The sequence below is a fragment of the Anoplopoma fimbria genome, chromosome 1 (genome assembly GCF_027596085.1).
Source record: "Anoplopoma fimbria isolate UVic2021 breed Golden Eagle Sablefish chromosome 1, Afim_UVic_2022, whole genome shotgun sequence".
Taxonomy (NCBI): domain Eukaryota; kingdom Metazoa; phylum Chordata; class Actinopteri; order Perciformes; family Anoplopomatidae; genus Anoplopoma; species Anoplopoma fimbria.
In genome coordinates, this window is record NC_072449.1 from 24,129,764 (window position 1) to 24,152,626 (window position 22,863).

The window sequence follows — 22,863 nt, forward strand, 5'->3', positions numbered from 1 at the left end:
AAGTGCCTTTGAGTCATGCACTGAGATGTCATTCAAATTATTAAGCATAATGGTAACAATGATGCGTTTCTAAAGCCTTACTTCCCTCCTGACACGAATGCAGCCTGCTCAACACGGCCAACCAATACGCCAACGTTCTCCCTCCCCCTTCTTCTTCACAGATGAACCCCATGTCCCCATCTCGTCTTTTTGAGGAAGAGCACGTACTGAGCTGCTTGGGTGAATCATTTCATTTCCCTGAGCGTTTTGCCACAAGAAAAATCGTTTTATTTGTGAAGGATCTCCGCATGTCACAGCCTCCTCAGTGTCACCGTCTTATCACGTCACGATGCAGGGCCTCCCATTTGAAAGGGTTTCAAGGTAAGAGTGTTAGAATGTTAGAGGTTTCTTTAGCTTCTTTTCCCTGACCTGAGTCAAAGCAGAGTAATTATTCATTCATGCGGGGCCGTCAGGGATGATACGAGGATGACATTTTTCCCCTCAGCTGCTTTGTTGTTGCAGATCCAAGGTAGAAAGGATTGTGAGAGCCTAACATCTGCTGTTCTCTCCCTTAGCCTCAGCTCGGTACAACACATCTCAGCAGCTGAGAAAATAACTGAACAGAGCCACTGGGATTCTCATTCTGTCATTTAAAAGACGTACGGGTGTAAGTAATACGTGTGAGGCAGATGGCAAGACGAAAATGTACCCACACAACATTGTACAATATTATTTTTGTAATGTTTTTTTCTTTTTTGAGCAACACAAGGCGAGGTGTAAGCTTGTAGGTTGTGGCAATCTACAGCTTCAAAAAATCTGTCCAAATAAACACAAAACTCACTGTAATTTGCCAAGAGCTACAAGAGTGCCGTTACTACAATCTGATAGAGAAACAGTTTTTATGTTTGTTCATGTTTACTTTCCAATTTCCTAAACATCCACTGCCTGCTCAATGTTGAGGTGTTCTGGATTAAAAAAGCAGAAAGCAGATGCCTCTGTAATAAAGACAATTAAACCTGCAGCTGTGCCATCTGCTATTGTCCGTGACCGAAGTAATGAGTGGGAAAGAGTCAAATGGGGATTTGGAGAATGTAGGGATATGCTGGTACATCTTAAGTTTCATCAAAAAGACCAAGGAATTTGCTCAAGTTTTGCAACCTATATCAAATTTGTGATACAGCCTATAGATTAAGCAAAGTTGACATTTAACTGGAGGGAACCAAAACAGATTATAGATGTAGGATAACATGAAATATCCCTTTAAAATAATCTCTACGGTCCGTCTCCCCCCTCCTGTGTGGCCTGAGCTGGAGGAGATAAGTTGTCGGGCAGCGTGTGTCGACAGTGACCTTGCCCATCTTGGGGTGATTAACCGATTATGCCTCAAAGAGTGGTGACATTCATGCTTGTAGTCCTCGTTGGCAGCAGGTGAAGAAGAGAGAGTGTTATCAGCAGGAGAAGACCAAGGTCTCCTCAATTTGCCAGTGTGCTCTGTTTCAAATGTTGCAGCAGCAAATCAAGGTTATAAAATGTTCTACAAAAAGCATACAAAGAAGTCCTGTCACATGGAATGAAAATGATTAAATAATGTGTGCAGCACACTGTGAGAGCTTTGATTGGATTAAATCTTTTTTTTTTATTCTAAAGTTTACGTTTTTTTTTCCTTTTAAAGAGTTTATTATTCAGCACTGCCATTGAAAACAGCCACAGCCTTGTAACATTCAAAAGGTGAGGACATGTTTCTCTGCAAGTCCTTGGCAAAGACTTCCATCTGCAGAGCTCTGCCTACCACACGTGTATTAGTGTTACTGTGTGAAAGCCATGAGCATGCATATATGTATATATTTAATGTATATCTATGTAATACAAATTATTAATTATATTATTTCCATCCCACTTCATACAACCAGAGACGAAACGCTGCTTCTTTTTTTTTGTGGTTTTCGATCAGAAGGCAGAGAGTAGGTTTATAAACGCTTCTTTTGTTGTAGACAATATTTGAAGGACATGCAGGGGGAAACGCCTAGTTTGGGCTCACATTCAGAGAAAACATTTCTGAATCAGTTTTTTTACTGGATGTGCTCTTTTATTATGTTGTCTATACACTGTAGGGCATATATAATCCTATCCTATAAAATAAAATATCTTGCTTTTGGTGATTTACAGAACATCCAAAAGCCTCACCAAAAATCAACTGAAGATAATGTAATGTTAAAAATCTAATACAGCAGTACCTGCATGCAGCTAACAGACAAACATTAGTTAACGTGAGGCTCTCTGTTTTTTATTTCCATCACATTATACCGCATAATCCAGTCCCAGATACTGCTGGACCCAGCCTTTAATTAACGAGAGTCAGACAAGGTTTTGGGGTGTCTCCCACTGTGTTCGTTAACACACATCATTAATCAAGGAGGGGGTTCCCATTAAGAAGGTCACTCAGGATCATGCTAAACAATTAAGCTTTGATTAAGAGATTGTTCATCAAGGAGCCCCACAGGAACAGGATACCTCGCAACAAATGACAAGTTTACTTAGATGAAAACATCTACTGGCAATGTGTGGTGCTAAAACACACACACACACACACACACACACACACACACACACACACACACACACACACACACACACACACACACACACACACACACACACACACACACACAAACAATTCGAGTCAGCAAAGTAAAATCATCCATACAGTAGCTTCTTTTCAGCAGCCTTCACCATTACAATACATGACAGTCAATTACTATTTATTTCTGCAAACAGAGTTTTTCTTTTCTCTTGAATGAAATAGCTCTGCATTCATGAACATCCCTACTCTCAGCATGATGAATAGTCCCTTTTGAAAAGACTGCAAGGTGAAATGTAATGCCCCCTCTCCATCCATCTATCATTACTGACAGAAACATCGCAAGCAAAATGACTTAAACTCAGAAAACTAAAAAAGGTACAAAACTTACAACACTTCTACAAAGTTTCCCGGAAGTTGTGTTGGCTAATACACACAATGGCTCAAAAACGGTATTGAGTTGCAGTTCATCAGTGTTTCGGCAGCACACAGAGCTCAACATACAATCCCTGTAGATATGCACGTAAAAAGAAAGGATGCTGGATAAAGGAAGAGAGGAAGAAAGAGAGAAATATGCTTCTGGATGGGTTTACGTGCGTAAAGAGCAAATTTGTCTTCGCATCTATATTTGTTGTTTTTATTGTTGGTTGATGGTTAACATGAAATTACTCCACTCCTCTTGTTACGTTCTAATAAAGAGCATAATCACTGACCAGTAGCTATATATATTCAAGCCATGCACCTAGTTGTGTTTTATGCCCAAACTGGGTATTTAGGTAATATAATAGATTAAAGTTGGAACGATAAATCAATTAATTGATCAACAGATAATTAATCAGCAACTATTCTGCTTATCGATCCATAGTTCTAGTAATTTCACAGTTTTTCAAACATACGCAGGTTCCAGTTTCTCAAAATGGACAATTTACTGCTTTTATCTGTTTAATATCGTTCAGTTTTAGACTGTTCCCGGGACAAAACATTTAGAGACGTCATCTTGGGCTCTGGCTCTAATAGTAAGGACTCTTGGTCTTGTTTACTATTCTCAACATTGAGCAGTAACACAGTTAATATGATTCCCCCACACTGTCAATAAGGACTCAGTAGCATGGGGATAGTGGTCTTATCAAAGAAGAACAGTACCCAGACTACTCTGTTTTCTGGCACAACGCTCAATATATGGAAAGTGTTGGTCAATAATGCCATGTTTTCATCCAAACAGGTGGAAAATGATGTGGCTTATGGAGTCATTTATCAAATGTGGAGCTATGAAGGAAATATATAGAGAGATAAAGGCTGAGAGAGAGAGAGAGAGAGAGAGAGAGAGAGAGAGAGGGGGGGGGGTGAAATGCTAATTTTTGCCGCTTGTCCCCAGCTGTTCTAGCTGTTTGACATGTGTGATGAATGGTGTTGCATTGGTACTGCTGCCCTCTCACCTCCACTCATTGTCACCAGTCCAAAGACAAAGGGGAGGAGAAGCATGAGGGGAAAAATCCTGCAACACGGGCAATAGATGCTTCCTTTCATCAAGACACACACACACACACACACACACACACACACACACACACACACACACACACACACACACACACACACACACACACACACACACACACACAGATATATGCAAGCACATACACAGCAGCTTCCTTCTCCCAGCACAAACACACTGTATCAGACATCCAAGCACACACGCATACACACTCGCTCACACACCGATAACTTGCATCTTACTGCGGTGTGTATTTGCTGAGCAAAGCTTATTTCCTCCTGCCTGGCTAACCAGATTTTGCTCTATCCACAGACCATCTCCGCCAACTGATGCAACAATTACACAGCCGTATGAAAGCACAGGCTTCTGGGAGTATGCAGAGACACAGGTACATCCTCGCAAACTGCATATTTGCTGCACACTCTGGCGGAGGTGATAAATGAAGAAGATGAGTGCACACTGGTAAACAGTTGGAAATAAAGGATGAGAGTGGAGAGCGAAAGTTGCTTTGTTGGCAAAGAGCGGAGCAGTCATTACTCGTCCCGCCCCCCCCCAGGCGCAGTCAGAGGAAGAGGTGTGAAATGGGAGCAGTTCCTGCCTCGTCTTTGTTTAAAGGGTCAGGGTAATTCGCTGAACCGTTCCGATGAATATGAATTTAAAAAAACTCCCAACCATTCCAAAGATCATGAAAATGATATCTGCATACAACATTATTATTTGACTCTGTGTGGGGTTGTTATCTCTGCCAGGAGGATCATGTGATATGTCTCGTGTGTGTGCACCTCTCTGTCTGTCCACGACTAAACTTGCACTTTGGAGTGCCCAGTTACTGTACGACTTCATGCTCTAGGACCTCCCTTGGTACTCAACCGAGCGCACCTTAAATGTTAGTCAGAATTTGTCATTTCATCATGTAAGAAAATATTTTGTAAGTGGGTGGTAATGGGATTAAGAGAAACAGCTCTTAACTGCTAGATTTCTGACGGATTATATCTTGGCCATGTGAATGATGTATTGTGGTTTCAAACAGGGCTTTCACAAGATAAAATATAAATAAACTATTTTAGTCAAATGCACCCCAAAATGCCAGACTTGATTAGAAAAAAAGGATAGGGAGAATTTATCAGATGAGAGCCCAAACACAGAAAACAAAAACGAGTAATTGCTGACATTCACGAGGAACTGACTAAGAACGTTGAGACTGTGCTCGATTGCTTTACATGTTTCATTATTCATTAATGCCAACTTATTCTCTAGTTTGATATGTTTAAGAAAAAGGGATAACCTTTACATTTTGATCAATTAAAAAGGAGAGAAATTACAACTAATGCCACCACAAAATAATCTCACGACAAGATTTGCAAGCCTGTACGATGACATTCATCATTTTCCAGTGTCTAAAATACAAATGTAGAACATTAAAAAGCACCCATATTTACAAGGTAATGAGTAAGAAATAAAGGGTCCAGCAAATTTCCATGAGAAATGTAAATAAGATCAACCTAAGTGGTTGATTACATATGTACCCGTCATGCCACCCTATAGCTTATATATCTAATTTGCATCAGGACTGACTGAGGTTGACTTGGATACTCTAAAGACACACCACCATGGTTGATACTGTACTATGCACTCATAGGACCATGGTTACATATGACCATTTCTCTCTCTCCATCTACATATTGCATACTGGAACCCACTGGAGGAAACAGAGCACATCTAGCTTATCTTGCAGAAGAACCATTCAAGTAGTAATTTAATCAGATTTCAACATTTTTAAACAACAACAACAGCAACAACAACAACAACGCTGGCTTTCCCATTTTAAACATTCAAAGACATGCATTCATGCGAGGCAGAAAACCCATTCTCATATCGGGATATTTTCAGCATTCAGGAATAACACACTTTGCTGGAAATAAAGAAACAACTTTTGTATATGGAGATGTCCTGATGTCTATGACTAGACACAAATTCATTATCTGATGGTTCAGGGGTTTTTCGCAACACATGTAATTCCAGCAAGTAGCATGACACAAACATAAACTACACCAATAACTTAGGTTTTGCAAGAAGTGAGACATATTTTTCCCCTGCAGACCATGACTGGGCACAGATGAACACGGAAGCCATATGAAGCTAGATGTCTAGTACAAATATAGCTACCTGCCATGTATGTACTGGAGGCAACATTTCACTCACAACCCACCAAACTATGTCAACACCGGATATGACAACAGGCTCGCAGCCCTCTGAGTCACTTTTGTATTTTCAGCCACCTTTAGCCTGTAAATGGCCCAACAAACACCAAATAAGCATTTTAACGTTACACGACATATGTGTTGAAGAAAACGATATGTTGTGCCCTTTCTGCGTGCTCAATTTAACTCACATGCAAACTTCTTAATACCCTACTTTATGCGCTTTCACTTGGCATAATAAAGGATAACAACACTTGATTTGGGACAGTACTTCTTGACTTTTTCCATCAAGTAAAGGCGTGGAAAATTACTTACTTTTCTAACAAGTCAGCTGAGTTTATCATGATTGACAGTGGGGCTTCTGTAGTGACGGAATAGTTCACTGATCTGTTGAGGGCGGGGGAGACGGTAAGAAAATTATCTTCAGGGCATTTTCTGAAAGATAATTGAAGGATACAAATGACACATACCTTTATTACTGACATAATCTCGTATATAAGTATGATATTGGTTAAGGATAATAATATTATGTCTATAACTATTATGGGCCCTCTTAGCTGGAGGTCCCGGCAGACGCCTCCCTTGCCTTATGGTAAAGTCTGCACCTTGGGTCTCTAACTCTGGGGAAACTATGGTCACATTAGTCTTCTGATCATTAAACTTCCAAAACAGTCCTAAAAAGATAATATGGTTCCAATTTACATTTTGAGCAGAGTGACTTAACCTGTAAACAGCTTATTAAAGCGATGCTGACTTTTGATTCACAGGATGAAGGTGAACTAAAGTGAACTCTGACCTGCAAGAAACATTTGTCAGTGGTGCAATATTGTTGTTTCAAACTAAATTCTACCAAACATCTCGCCACAAACAAAGCAGATGTAGGGTTGTTGCACTGACAAGAGGGCACCTTGCAACAAGGCCCATTGTAGTACCATGTGGAATGCAGACTACCTCCTGGGACCGGCCTTTATCACTTGACATGAAGGGGCAACACTCTTTATAAAGGTGGTATGTAGTTATCCCACTTTTATAGGCAATAAGAACACAATCTTGTGAGACAGCCATTGCAGCTCAAACACTTCAAGTGGCTTAATACTTGTGTTGCATCACCAGGTCCAAAACCCACAGGCATTATTTACCAAAAAATTGGTAAAGATTATTTTTCTGCATTTTTTTGGTGCCTTTATTGGTCAGTCAGTAGTAAAGAGAAATCAGGAAACAAGAGGGGGGAGAGAGGGGCATAGTATACAACAATGGTCCCCAACTAAAATTGCACTAGATGCATTGCAGTTATATGGTTTGCACTGTAATCCTATGTGCACCATAAATGAAAGGCTACTTATCCTATAGCTTTTTGAGAAATCATTTTTGAATAATGCTGCAAAAGTAAGCTACATTTGTCAAGAGATAAAGTGGCATGGACATTTTCAAAGGGTTCCCTTGACCTCTCACCTCAAGATAACTGAATGAAAATGGGTTTAATGTGTTCCCATTAGTCTCCCATTGACAGATATGCCCACTTTATACTAATCCCATGCAGTTTTGGGCAAAACTGTAACTGTTTGTTTTTGCATGAAGCATACATGTGTAATTTCTTCCTATTAAAAAAAATGGTGTATTTGAATATTTCAGAATTCCCACCGCTGGATTGCATTAATTGGGTATTGAAAGCTGAGTCTCTTGTGGATTCAATGATCCCAATTGTATTTATGTGTGATTATGTTCATTGATGTTGGACCTCATAGTAGCTATTTCATTGTAGTAGGCCATAGTTTGATGGTCTGAACTTGATGGCCCTGTATAAAATGACCTTTCTTGACCTCTAGGATAATCACAGCCTCATTAAACTTTACAACCACAAACTACAGACCTAGAGGATATAAAGAGGATGTATGGCTTTCCTAGCTAGATTGACAATAAGGATGATTCTGAGCAATTTCATGAACAGAAGTGCTCACCATCCTAGCGCTAAGAAATGCAAGTTTTGGAGAAATCTCAAAGAGTGGTCAAACATAGTTACATTTTATACAAATTCTGCCTATCAAATGGTATCAACAACTTATGAGACACAAGTGAGCATAGGAATGGCAATTATAGACTTCCATCATAATGTTCTAAGCCCTTATGCACTCTAATCTTTTGACATTTGAATAGGAATATGAATATGAAAAATGTTTGATGGAGAAATATAGAAGATAAAGCACAAACTTTTTTTGTTAATTTACATTTGCGCATAATGCTTAATTTATATATATACAGCTTTGCATTTCTTTCACAAGTTATTTTACTGCAAGCTCCATGGACGAGAGCTTGAAAGCAAGCTGCCTGTCTCAGTGATTTAGGAGATTTGGATTTGTGTTTGAAGCTGCTCCTCTAGAAGGATCAAGGTAGGGATTGGTTTGACATAAAAAGCACAGCTGAGTCAGGAGCTCGCAATCACAGAGTAGGCTACACATCTCTAGTGCATATGTATACACACACACACACACACTGAACAAAATGACTACACGCACATTGTTGCTGGGTGAAATACTATCAAGATATCACAGGAAGCATGCTTTTGGACAAGCAGACACACTTGCCATTTTTCATATTGTCTTAGCTAGAGTATAAGGAAGCAGTCTACAAAAACAAAAATATTACAGCTAAGAGACCTTTTTACTTTTTTTTTTTCTTTTGACATATCATTCCCCCCAGTCTTTCTAATATCCATAAAACAAACATCCTTTTAGGCAATATCATTTTTCAAAAATATTTTATTTGATATTGATCCAGGTACAAGGAAATAAAAGAACATGGATTTATCTTACAGGACTTGGGAATGAGACTGTAAAAGTTTATTTTCTTGATCCACTCTCTTCTTGGACAAGGACATGCAAGTGAATACAGAAGGTGGTTTACAGAAAAAAAAAAAGCAGATGTACTGTAGAAATGGCATTGGATCGGAGTGTCACCACACCCCATACTGTACAGAAAGACTTCACCCAACAACTTTCTCTTTTTGTCATCATTTTTAATCTTTTATAGCAAAAAGGCAACACACAGATAGGCTACAAAGAATCAACAATATTGAGAAAATGAACAAAAGAGAGGGAAAGCCAAAGTACTTTCATCCTTCCAAAAAGACATTTTCTCTATTGTCTTGACAAGCAAATTGTGAGCGTTTTTGCTCCTTGTGTTCAATACGATTTCAAGTTGCTTTAGTTTTGACATGAGAGGAGCAGTGTGGTGAACATGCAGGACGAAGAGTGACTCAGACGACTACTGACCCGGCATCTCACCGTGCTGTGAGCCCAGTGTGCCTATCATCTCCTTATGGCCTCGCTGCTCGGCTCTGATAGCAAACTTTACAAGGAACGAAAAACACATATTATATTCCACCAATCTTTATGCATATTTCACAATATACTTTTATTATCATTTTAATAAATACAAAACGACACTGTGATTCAAAAGAAGACAATGAGTATTAAAGAGACACTAAAACGCATTAGACATTAGAAATATCAATCTTAATTTGGTATGTTCTTTTACTGACATCTTGTCTTAAGGTGGATGAACCAGCACATTATATTCAGAATCAAAATCCACAGCAGAAAAAGAAAAGAGGGGACGACAGAATTGGACATGAGAGAGGGATATTCTTGTCAATGCAAATGGAATGGCATAATCAAGTGGCTATGCGTATGGATATATACACATATATACACATACATAAACACCACCAGAATGTAAAATAACCTGAGATACTCTTTGCACCTCATTTCCAGAACACTGGCCACTGGGTGGATGATTTAAAATGACGATGGCATGACGACAACAGTACAACAGCATCTGACGGCCTTTAGTTTCCACCCCCCTTTTATCAACATTAGCAGTACAAAAAAAGACAAAACAAACAGTCAGTTAACCACAAAAATCCTGAACATTATATTGAAAACATTGTTGTAAGCAGCGTTTAGGAGTCCATAAAAGGCATACAAAGAAACAAGCTTTTCATTAAAAAAGGACAACCAATAAAAACATTGTCTGAAAAGACAAAAAATTGAGATTCAGAGGCTGAGAAGTCGGAAGCGGCAGATGATAAGTGTGTGTTTTGTGGCGGTCAGGCAGAAAGAAAGTGTTCTGCTCCACACTGTGGCTGTAGACATGGAGGCAGTGGGGCCTGCTAGTTAATATACAAGGCTTTTCTCCATTGTCACTTTTTGGGATCAAACAGTGACTCTAAGCTACTTTGTAAATCGTACACACACCATTTCTTCTCAAAGTTATTGACACAAGGCTGTGCTGACCTACGTGTATTGGTAACTGAGGCACCAACCTTTACAGCAACAACCGTTTTAATAAATTACCTTATTTTAACAGCACTTAGCTGGACGGAACAGGTTAATGTGTTGTTTTCGTGGATGGTACTATACCACAAATAATATGACAAACATAAAACAGTAAGTGCTTTAAAAAGCAAACAATATTAAATTGATGGAACATAAAATCTAAATCACAAAAGATGTAAACAAATTATGCTCCACTGTTTTTTTAGGCAGGTTTGGGAGTATCATTGCTACTCATCCCAAGAAATACTCCTTTGTGATGTCTGCTTACCTATTAAGGCTACAGAAGAATTATAAATCTGCCTCTGTAAGTGCTATGACTGATGTACATCACAAGGACAAATTTCATTCCTTTCACCTCCCTTTTGGCTGTTTTATCGTTTGTGTGCCGTTATACTGAATAAGGAGCGTAAACTCAGTGTAGTAAAATCATTTAGGCAGTAAATTATGAAAACTAAACTTGAAATATATTACCTTGTGTAAAAAATTAAAAAAAAAAACTCCCTTAGTCTGTTTCTGAAAACAGAGCAATGCCTGGAGTTGCCCAAAGCATTGACCACTAATTGTTTCTTAAATCAAACAACTGTTTTTGGACAGTTAATTAGAAATTAAATAATCAACTCGGTCTCCTACAGTAATACACTATCCTCTGTGTACTATTCTAGCCTCATCTCTGCCCTTCAGACCCTCGGGAACCTTGTCTGTTTGCCACCCAATTAGACTCAACCATGGAAATGGGTGCCCTTTTTTGTTGCCGTCTGCGAGCAAAGCCGTACTCTTTAATATCTCTCTGTACATTAGTATATAATTTTCTTCTCTTTACTTTACAGTACAGAAACTCCTCTTCACATATTATTCCGGTTCTTCATGTCAGCAGGAGCTATGTTTTTGTGCTTATCACCAAAATTGCAGTGCAAAAACAATAATTAATAATAATAATGATAATAATTAATGGTAAGTATTAACAAACAATGGATTATAAAACAATTATTTTATGGCACAATAGCCACTCAATTCACATATAATACAAATACCAGATAAAACCAACTGTTCCTGTATATGGAAATAAAAAGCTCAAACTGAATTAGGCTTGCATAGCAATGCAACAACAAGTTAAAGAATATATTTACAGGAAACAAAATTCCCTTTTCCCCAAGGGCATTTACCAGAAAATTTGGGTTCTCGTATAGATGTTTTCTTTTTTTTTTGTTTACTTGCCTTTTTCTAACAAAAAGAAAATTACAGTAAGGTAGGAGGTGGAAAATATTTTCTTGAGGACGAAAAACATAGTGAGATGTACAGTATGTCTGTGTCTATACATCACATTTACAGTTCTGTGACACTGCTTTTCTCTGTAGTGCCCTCTACTGCAATCCTTCCCTCTGAGGACAAAGTTCGTTGCCCCGACAAGGAGGGCCTCATTCTTTTGAGGACAGACCAGGGTTTTTCCAGTTCACGTCCCAGGCAGATCACTCTGTGGTAAGGAAGGAAAATAAAATAAAAAATGGCAGGTTTATTTAGGAAATGGAAAAACATATTTTGGGGTATCAGAATCAACTCTAAACCTCACTAAACGTAGCAGAAAAGAGTTACAGTTTTATGGGGAGTTCTGTGCCTTAACTACTCAGCCAACAGCCAGTTGTAGTCACCTCCCATAGTCTTGCTTTCAAAGTGAAGTTGTTGCTTTTTTTCACAATCCATGAAGTGCCGTATATTGTAAGACACTGTGGTAAAATACGTGGCTACTCACATAACTCTCCCAGGTACTGTCCCTGTCCATTGGTCCCCAGGAATTCAGCGTGCTCTGTGGCGGTCCACTGTTGTGGCTGTCGTGGACCCTCGCCCTTGCGTGGCCCTGTCGAGCCCTTGGAGGAGGCTGTGCCAGAGGAGCTTTGGGCACCGGGGGAGGGAAAGCATGGCTTGTTGTATGGCAGGCACCCGTCCTCTGAAAACACAGGCATACTAAAAGTTTGAAAAGCAGACACAACATGTGACTTTTATTGTTGCAGTGAAACACATCTAACATCTGATGCATGGAGACAAAGAGTACTTTGCCCCCCCCCCGACATCTGCAGAGTGGTGGTGCCAACAGGCTATGCCAGGGCGTGCCACAGAGAGGACTCTCAGCCTCACACATGGCCTTGCAGCTAGCAGCCTTATGACGGGGTAAATACAATAAGAGAGGGACCTCTGGCTGCTGTGGCGCAGCATAACATTGACCCTCAGCAGTCTCCGTCGTTGCGTGAAATCTCATCAAACCGCTCCCCACTGCTCCGCTAATGACTGTAATAGAGTCTGCCCCGACCTCAGTGGATTCTACTGTGAATCAGTCAGCACTCTGACACATATGGGAATTCACCTATGGGTTTTTTTTCAAGATGCTGATTGTGGCACCTGTCTTTGTCTCACAGTCTCAGATTAACTGTCTGAGGGAGACCTGGCACAAAGAGTGCAGGTCGCACAGCATGGAGAGCTCTAATGGTCACAAACACGCATGCACGCACGCAGTCACACACATGAGCACAGACACGCACAGATGGGGTGTAGAGTGGCTGCTGTTTGTGTGTGAAAAGAAAGCCGAAGCGATTAGAGAGCATTTCAGTTGCTGGGGCCTCCTGCCTTACTTGGAGCGGAGCAGGATGATATTGGCAACAGTTACAGGGCCATTGGGGAGGCTGAGGGGGGATTCTGGAAACCAGAGCAAGTGGCAGACAGTGCAATCTGTTCATGGGAGCCCATTCTCATCGCAGCATGCAAGCTAACTTCAACACAAGAACTCAGAGAAAAATCCCTCACTGTCAAGCCACAGCGGCAGCAAAACTCCTGTGTCCTTGTTGTTTTCTTGCTATAATAATGTACATTTGTTTAAAATGTGAAGCCTAGATGTTGTATTTCCTTAGCAACAAATTGCAGAATCATTTAATGGATTATGTTAGGTTGGAATGTGGTGCAGAGTTGGTATATATTACACGTAATTTTGTTAGCCCTTAATTTTGAGAAATAAATAGGGTAGGTTGTTGTATAAAGCCAAGAGTGCGCTATCCAAAAACATATGTGATTGGCCTCCATGAAGTTGTTGTAACCATGCTAGCAGCAATGTCTTGTACTTTAAAACGCAAATACCAAACTACAGCCTCAAAAGACCTTCAGCTTAATGGTAAAAAGCATGATAACATGCTAACGTTGACATGATTACATTGCATGCTAAACATGAAGAGACTGGAATTGCAAGCATTTTAACTTGCATGCTAACTTTAACATGTTATTGAGCATGAAGTGTTTAAAAACTTAACAGGGCCGTTGGCCTGGCGGAAGACTTCAGTCTCGTTTCAACTGTACCTGTTTTGTGTCCCCTGCGCCCATCATCAGTTCGGTCCACGGAGCCCAGCCTGTCCTGAACCTGGCGATGATGTTCGAGAGAAGTGCGAGTTTGTCTGTCAATTGAGCTCTTCATGTCATCCGGCCCGGACAGGGGTCCCAACATAGGCGGGCGCTCCAGAGATGAAGCCTTCTTATCTGCAGGTGGTGCCACGCTGCTTACACTGCGGGCCCCCTGGATACGGCCCTGGCCCTGACAGGGGGGAGGCTCAGGAGGAGGAGGTAGGTCTGTGGCAGAGGGGAAACCCAAAGAATATATCAAATGAGGCCATAAATTACTTATTAGATGTAGATTACTAGTAAAAAACTTAAGACTGCCCAGACACATTTCCATCCAAAATCATACAGAACAACAGATGTTTCAGAAAACCTTCTGCATAAACTATTTAAAATGTGTTTTCAGTCGCTGCCTCACCGTCAGCACCAGCATCTCTCCGGTGGGGTGCTGTGCCCTGGCTTCGGGGTTTGCGTGTGGGCCTGGTGGCCCTCTGGTGGCCCAAGCTGTGTGTGCCGACTGTGCTGCCATCTGTTGAGAATGGACTGCCGGGCCGGGGCCTGTGGGACAAGCCTTTACCTGCAGGAGGGATACAGGACCACAAGCCAGCTGGTTAATAAACCCAATAAGGAGCCAACACCTAGACAGTGGAGCTGAGGCTGTCACCAAGAAAGGTAGAGGTTAACAATCAAGATTCAAAAACCTATTAGGAAACAAAGGTAAAGATTTTCATTAGAGGAGAAAGAGTTCTGGTAAAGCCTGCAAAGGGTTGCAAGTATAACACATCACCCAGTCATAACTCATTTAACCCAAGAAAGCCAGAGTGCAAAGCCAGATGAGTCTCAGAGGAACTGAGTTAAAGTTAGGGATAGGGAGATATCTGTAGTCCAGCCACGTACAACAGGTGCCATGCACAACCTGGGCACAGCGTCCGAAAGCAGCAGAGAGGAAATCCAATATTTAGCCAACATTATGGAAGAAAAATCAGAGCAGAAGGGAAAAATCGGCCACTGGTAGAAGTTCCAGTCGGGCAGTGTTTAGCTGGTCTCCACACACCAACCTCTCTTGCTGAGGCTAGTGCCCTCAATGCGGTAGCCTGCCTTGTCTGCCGCGGCCACCAGGGCCTGGGCAAAGCTGCAGTGGGTAAAGATGGAGCCATCAGACGAACTGCCCAAACTGGACCTATGGCTGGAGAAATTACGGTCATCCTCCGAGGCTGAGCCCCACCCATTCACCATGGAGCCTGTGGAACACCGCAGGTTTCAAAAGATGTGTGTGTGTGTGTGTGTGTGTGTGTGTGTGTGTGTGTGTGTGAGAGAATTAATATTTTTTTTCTATTTCAAAACACTCAAATTCAACCCCATCATGTTCATACTTTTCAGCCTAGCGGCCAAAATCTTTATGGACATATTACGTGGCATTTTGAACACCTGCGCTGTGATTCTGCATTGAGATTGATGAACTCATTTGAGTGCTATTTTAAAACAGAGGTAATATTAACCTCCTACACTTAAATTATTCCAGACTTGCTGCAGGGCATTTCCAGTCTTGCAGGTGAGTGCTTTTGTATCGTCATTCTGTTCTGACCTGTTCTCTTTCATCTACTACAAACACATGCTTAATACATATTACACACACACACACACACACACACACACACACACACACACACACACACACACACACACACACACACACACACACACACACACACACACACACACACACACACACACACACACCAGAATTTTTGCTCTTCTTTTGATAAAGAAACAATGAGCGCACCTGTGCAGCGCAGACTTAGCTAAAAAACTGCCTCAGGTGACACAGATGAAGCATCTCTTAAACCAGTGTATTGAATCGAACACCTGGTGGTGTGCATATACAGTTTTCTTTATTGCTGTTTAAAAATGCACAGCCACCACCTTCTAATAGCTGCGACATTTTCTATGAAAAGAGATACGTTTAGGACAAAATCTAGGAGATCACTTACTGTGGTTTAAGACACCTCTACTCATGAGTGTTACTTTGAAGATACTTAGATGGGAGATAAAATCAATACCCTTCTTAACAAACAAAATTAGGTATTTGACAGGATCGAAAGCATGCGCATAATGAAGACTTTTGGCTTATACATTTATGCTACTGTAAGTATTTCTTCATGCTTTGATGCTTTTTTCTTCACTTAAAAAGCAAGGCCAGCGCTTTTAATATAAAAGTATCAGCCTGCCATTAAAAAATATGCCACTTTGGCAAGCAAAAACACGGAGAACAGTCAGCTAATGTGACAGCTTTCAGTGGGACTGGTTTGGCAGACTTTGCTCAAGTGGCACGAACCCAAGTGCTCTGCTCACACACACTATCGCTCCCTCGGACCGAACACAAGAGTGATGTGATTGAGCAAACTGATAACCGGGGAGGTGGTTGTAGAGGTAAAGGTTGTAGAGGGAGCGATAGGGCAGCAGGATTTATTAAAATGTCAGTGTGATACAAAATCACAAAATCATATATATATATACCTTAAATTACATGTCTCATAGAGGTGGTTACTCAGTCATTACATTACATTACATTTAGCAGACGCTTTCACTGGACATGACTTTAGGGAATTGCACCTTCAACAGCTGAAGTTGCAACAGAGTTTCACTCCTATTGCAGTGAAATGTTTTCAGATTAATGTTAACGTCCATAAAATGGAAGCTTGCATAAGGTGGAGAACGCCTTACACAACCCATTTTTACAGCGCTAACTGAAATCCAAGGCAGTAACTACTTCCAACCCTCCATCTTGCCTATCTATTTTCTTTGAAATCCTTTTCTAAGAGTTTTTTTTTCCAAGAAAGAAAGACAGCAATTCCACTGGGTTCAATCCTCCCACAAAGAATAGAGCAGATATTGAAGTATAGGCAGTGCCAGCCAAAGCACTGAAGCTTCCAACTCCTCCGGCTCAGTGAAGGAACACTGCCTCAGCAAATCACATCACAGAATGACTTTTCAGTTGCACTAACTGCCACTTTCTCCTTCTGAACCTCTGGAGCACTCCTATTCTCAGAAATAGCAGTCCAATCAAACTGTGATCATTGTCACATCATTTGATAAAAAATTCAATCAAGTTTTCTTTTTGCCCTAGAAATGTGGTTCTTCTGTAGCTCCAGACAAAGGTTTACACAAGGGATCTGTCATTTTATCATGTCTTGAACCAGAGCAATGGACCAAAGCCATGCGCTCTTAAAACCACTGGCTGCCAACTCTCATGCTCCTAGCACCGTTAGACGAAGGCCAGTATAGGGCGAAGGTTTGGGTGGGCAGTAAAACCCAGCCCAGGTCCCTCCTGCCACTAAAACCGATTTATACTGACAGGAACCCTAATCTGCATGTCGTTAAGCAGGAAAACCATTCCCCCTGACGAGCAGGCGCCTCTACCTGCCGTAAGGAGACGTGACCCCGCTCCTCACAAACCTGGCAAGACTTTATGGGAGGGTAATCGGCCAGAACAGTAGGAGTAACGGCCTCACTGCTACCACATCTCAGCTTTACACAACCTACAACACCTACACACAAAGCCAGGAAATATCTATGTGTTCACTTCATCTCTGAGGCTCAAGCAAGACATAGGTCTGCAATACCCACCACAACATCAGGATTTACATTAAACTGTTAAAATAATGTGGTTTATTATAGCAGAGAATAGAAAACACATTGGAAAGCATGTGCAGACAATCTGCTGGAGAAAAAAATGGCCCCAAAGGAGAAGGCTGGCTTACTTTCTGGGGCATCTGTGAAAATGTGAGATTTACTGGCCTCTGGTAATAACATTATGAAAACAGAGCTATTTCCATATTATTAAAACAATGACATATATATCAAGCAGGGCTCGACAGGAATCTCACTCCTCCCTTCCCCTATTTGTATAGCCTCAAAATGGTGGCCACAATAAATCTCAGCAGTTTCCCCTCTCCTCCTGCTAACCCCGGAGCTGGAACCGTGTCTGTGTTGTAAAACGATCGGGGGCGCGAGGCAGACTTGCAGAAAGATAAGAAGAAATAGTGCTGTCTTCAGAGTAATACAGTGGGGGAGAGATGCAGTAGATTAGAGCCCGGTTGCTGCTTTATATTCCTCTAAATACATCAGCAAGTAGCATGTGTCAGCGTAACCAAAACCACTGTTCCATCACCCCATGGAAAACTACTCTTTAGGGCTGCCACTGACAGGGCAGACCAACATGCAGCGCTGTCAACCCTCCTATTCTCATGCTTTCTCTCTCATCTGGCTCAGCTCTTCTACCTTTAGATACACTATATTTACTGCTTGCTCCCTGTTTCTTTCCACCCTTCAATTTCCCAATATGGATCTATTTTTTAGTAATCACTATCTTCATTTAAAAACCAGATACACACAAAGCATTTTTTTTTTATAGCAAATAGTCCTTGTAGTGCATGATAGCCAAGTATCACAGATTTTTTCAGAAATATCCTCCCAGTTTGACCCTCTAGTTTACAGATGGAAAGCGTGGCCTGGTCAGTAAGACATCAGCAGTCCACTACCCAGCTCTGCTGCTGCAATGTCATGCCCTTCATATGTCCCCCTGACAGACGGCTGTAAAAGTTTTCAGTGAGTTGTAAAAATGGAAATGGTGTCTCTAGTCTGCAATGGAATAGCCTGCACGTGAAATTTATTTCAAATCTCCTCTGGAAGATATGGGTGGCGCTGGCGCTGGCTCCGGTGCTGTGTGCGTGTTAAATCACAGTCACTCTCCCCTGCTCGCCTTGCCTTTCCCTCCTCTTAATTTCCCTCTCACTATCCTGTTTAAAATTCATGGACTTTCTTATCTCATTTTTTTTGGAAATTATAATTATAATTTGCCAGAGTCTGCCAAAAGTGCTTAAAAAACTTGATTGAGGGACACTCAGTGAGCATGTTCACATAAAGATGAAAGCATAGCAGACTGATGAATAACATGTCAGGAACAACAATCCATTCACTGTGAGACAAGATGTAGCAACAATGGGAATCCAATGTTTTCCCATTTGAAGTAATTAGATTGTAGTAATTTGGGTTTTAACAAAAAATAATAACACTATTTAATTGTATAAATGTATACATAAATATAGCAGAAAAATACTGTATTAGAATACATCACAATATGGTTGACAAATATGTACATCAACAGTGAAGATCCCCAAAAGCCACAATTCAGATTCAACCTTACCTGTTAAAGAGCTGTCCAGGTTGTCCATGCTAGACCCTGGTGTGTGCTCAATGCCGCGGGGATGCCTGGCTCCATAGCCTTCATCCTCCTCCTCTTCCTCCTCCTCCTCATCCTCATCAGGCAGGTCAGTCTCCTGGTCAGAAACCATTGTGCTCGACACGTAGCCCACTGGAGGAGCTGGAGCCTGGGGAGGAAGTGAGCCTACCTGCATGTGCCTGGGAAGAGAAAGATAGAGCAGATTACTCTACTGGAATCCACAAACAGTACATATCAAGGAATGTGGAAGAAGGATGAAAGTAAAGAGAATAAAGGGAATATTCTATGCCACAGGAAGGCGGAAAAATAAGGATGTGGAAGGGCACGGCTAATTTTAGAGACCTCTTTCATATTTGAAGCGATGAATAAATTTGGACAATTCCACTAATTCTACAGTGCAGCTTGCATGCTAACACAATGACCAGCTAATTGCTGCTGTGGATGGTACAAAGGCATGCTCTCTAGGCCTGTCGACACATGGCTGTCACCTCAGTGGCAACCCGCTCTGCTGACAGGCGCATTTGTTTGAGGAGTGCAATGTCTTTGACGCGGTTTGCAGTGGGAATTGGTTGTAATTACTGGCCCTCTGGTGTTGTCAGAGATGCTCTCTAACCAACATAGTCATTACTGGGTAACATGACATCTCCTTCCTGACAAGGCTTCCCTGTCAACCCCCCCACTTCACTATTATGAATGAATGCCAGTCTCTCTGCGTTGCCGACAGAATGAGGCATGGCCTTCATCTGACTTACATGAGCACAACAACAATGGAATGTGCCGCATGGGTGTGGAGGGGGAGTAAACAACCGTGGGGAAGAAATTGTGTCTCTTCGAGTGGGCAAAATACAGTAGTTGCCTAAGTGGTAGCATGGGCCCATTAAAATGAAATGATTAATGGGTTTATCTCCACTGCACATACAGTTGACATGAAGAATACTGCAGGACCAAAATCAATCCTGGCAGCATAAATGCAGAACAGAATGTACAGTATGCAATTCAAAACGACAACAACACATATATTATTATCTATATGACAATATATCTTTCTAGATAGATAGATAGATAGATAGATAGATAGATAGATAGATTGATAATTTATAATGCTGTGTTAATGCTGCAATGTTTACCATGTCTGTTTTGCCATGTCCATTTGGTATGCTCTGGTCAGCTCATCCAAATGGGACTGAAGCATGGGCTGCATCTCGTCCCGAGGAGAAGGGGTGAGGGTGGCTGTGGACTGCTGTCCAAAAGACACAGCAGCTGGGGAGGAGGCAACTCCTCGGATGGGCGGGGTGGGAACCCTCTCCTCCTCCTCCTCCAGCTCATCCTCCATGCCCTGGTGAAGATAGGTCTGCACGGGCATGGGCGGGCCCCAACCATCACTCTCATACCTGATGTAAGAAGAAGAGATGTTTACTGGACAAAAGTTCTTACAGTTGTAAAATTGTGTATCCAATCTTTAGTATGATCTGCGGCTGTAACTAACTTTTTTTTTGAATTTAATCTACAAAATGCCAGAAAATATTGATTCATGATAAAAAGTATAAAATCCTTACAATTAAGAAAATGAAATCAGAGAATGATCAGTATTTTGATAAAAAAAATGACCAATGAATCAACCAATCATTTCAGCTCTACTCTGAACATCTGTGTTGAAGAATATAAGTCACCACAACCAAAATATGCTAATGCATCACACATATTAAACACAGCTCATTTATTTAAATGCTATGCTAAATGAAAAACTAAATTGGAAAATACCCATGGACAGAAACAGAACTACATTAGGGTTTGTGATATTTAATTTTTCTCCATGAATTTTAAGGTTACTGGAAAAGGAGGGAACAGCAGACATCACTAATAAAAAATGTTTTAAGAGAAATTCTTCTATACTAAACATAAAGCTTTGTGACCTTGTCCAACTTTCAGAAAATGATGTGTTATACGACAGTCCTGAGTGGAATAATGGAGGCAGTCAGGCTTCACTTCCTCATAGCTGTGCTTATACATGCTGAAATAATATGAGCCATAAAGAAAATGTTCATTAAAGAAATTTGTCAGTGCACACTCCATAGGACATAACTGTTTTAATCTGCAGCCATTAAGAGCAGCCACAGATTTACAGTGCCCAGGACTCTTCATTTGCCAGATAGCCTATTAAAGCAGATGACTCTTCCACACTGGGAATAGGAGTAAGAGGACATAGCACCTACTGGAATAAAGAGAGACACACAGAGCATCACTTAAATAAGCCTCTGTTACTTTGTACCTACAGTAAAGTATGCGATTAATTAAACTAAATGGAAAGTTCAAAATGTGTCAGGTGATTTAAAAAATAAAAAAAAATAATGTAATTTGTGTATCGATAAACTAAAAAAGTGATTAGAATTGCATCAAACATCTATAAGAACCCAGCAGCTTTTTACATTTAGAGGGATAACAATGTGCAGGTATAAATCCTCCCCTCTGTCCGTCTGTCTCTCGCTTTTCTCTTATGAAACAATGCAATTATCATTTTTTCCCCCACTAAGGAATTCAGCAGATAGATTAATCTGAAACCATCTGTGTGTCTACAGGCTAGAAGCAGCAGGAGACTGCTCGAACATTTTTTTTTTTATCCTTTATTTATTTCCCAGTGATGAAGTCTTCCCATAGATTGAAGACAGGATCAGCAAATAGTTTGATCTGCAGCCATCTGTATTTGAGCCTTTGTGTGGAAGCTTTTATAAGTGAGAATGTGTGTGTATCTGGCTGCCTGCAGAGACATTGATCCTTCACTTTTCTCCAGATGTACAGTAGTACAGTAATTAGCTGCAGAGAAAGCAGAGCTAAACCCTGTAATTGCACACAGAAATGTGTGGTGTTGCTTGCGTTGGCAAACACTGTCTTTTTTGTTCCAGCAAGCGTGACACTAGATTCTCTGCTACTGAGGTAGTCAGGACGAAACAACACATTGACAACAATATGCATGCTCAAGTGCATATACAACAGAGATGGCAATCTCTATGATGTACATTCAGTAGACACTGGGGGTGTATGGCAAAGCTACTATCTTATTTCACAAATGAATGTGTGGATGTTTTGGATATTGGCAGGGTTTATGCGCAAAATCGTTATAAATTGTCTACACTGCCATGATATTTCTGTGTTCAATTGTTTTCTACAGACATTTTTACCACTCAGCGTATGTATAGGTTTAGCTTCCCACAAAATATACAAAATTACATTTCTAACAACATGTTTCATTTCCCTAAATTTACTTATATCATACTTAAATATATATACCGACACTGATAAATACAAGCTGTGCAACTGTTAGTGACTTGGGTGGAAAAAGGGTTAACTAACTGAAATAGAACAGAAGGAATGAACAAATACATGTAAGAATTGCTTTGGGCCGTTTTGCATGATTTTCCTTTAAAACTAAAGGTTGTGTATATAAGATGGGAAGTAAATAAAAATAAATGCTAAATATATAGACACAACAAAAAAGCTGTCTCCGCCATCTTGCATTCAGTTTACAGATGGTCCTTAACTTCAGCTTGTCAGTTTCCTGTCTACTCTCAAGTTGCGCAATGTGCCAGGCTTCAATATCTGATCATGAGGTAAAAATAAAACTGTGCAACATCAGTCATGTTTTGTCCTGCACTGAACGCTGTTCA

The 22,863-nt window shown here is 40.8% G+C and overlaps 1 protein-coding gene across 7 annotated transcripts in view; it reads right to left on the reverse strand.

Annotated features, from left to right (window-relative positions):
• Positions 1 to 9,030: 9,030 nt before the first annotated feature.
• The window catches only part of robo2 (roundabout, axon guidance receptor, homolog 2 (Drosophila)), a 293,914-nt gene continuing 280,081 nt past the window's right edge, over positions 9,031 to 22,863 (reverse strand). For 6 of the 7 annotated variants that reach the window (XM_054596738.1, XM_054597416.1, XM_054598804.1 and 3 more), the window contains 7 exons: positions 20,329 to 20,592; positions 19,166 to 19,380; positions 15,018 to 15,200; positions 14,378 to 14,536; positions 13,924 to 14,190; positions 12,335 to 12,529; positions 9,031 to 12,058 (listed from right to left, as the gene is read on the reverse strand). In XM_054596738.1, the coding sequence (XP_054452713.1) occupies positions 12,057 to 12,058; positions 12,335 to 12,529; positions 13,924 to 14,190; positions 14,378 to 14,536; positions 15,018 to 15,200; positions 19,166 to 19,380; positions 20,329 to 20,592 (1,285 nt within the window). In that variant the 3' untranslated portion in view covers positions 9,031 to 12,056. The remainder of the gene's footprint in view (positions 12,059 to 12,334; positions 12,530 to 13,923; positions 14,191 to 14,377; positions 14,537 to 15,017; positions 15,201 to 19,165; positions 19,381 to 20,328; positions 20,593 to 22,863) is intronic. The other variant, XM_054599566.1, reaches the window with a different exon arrangement.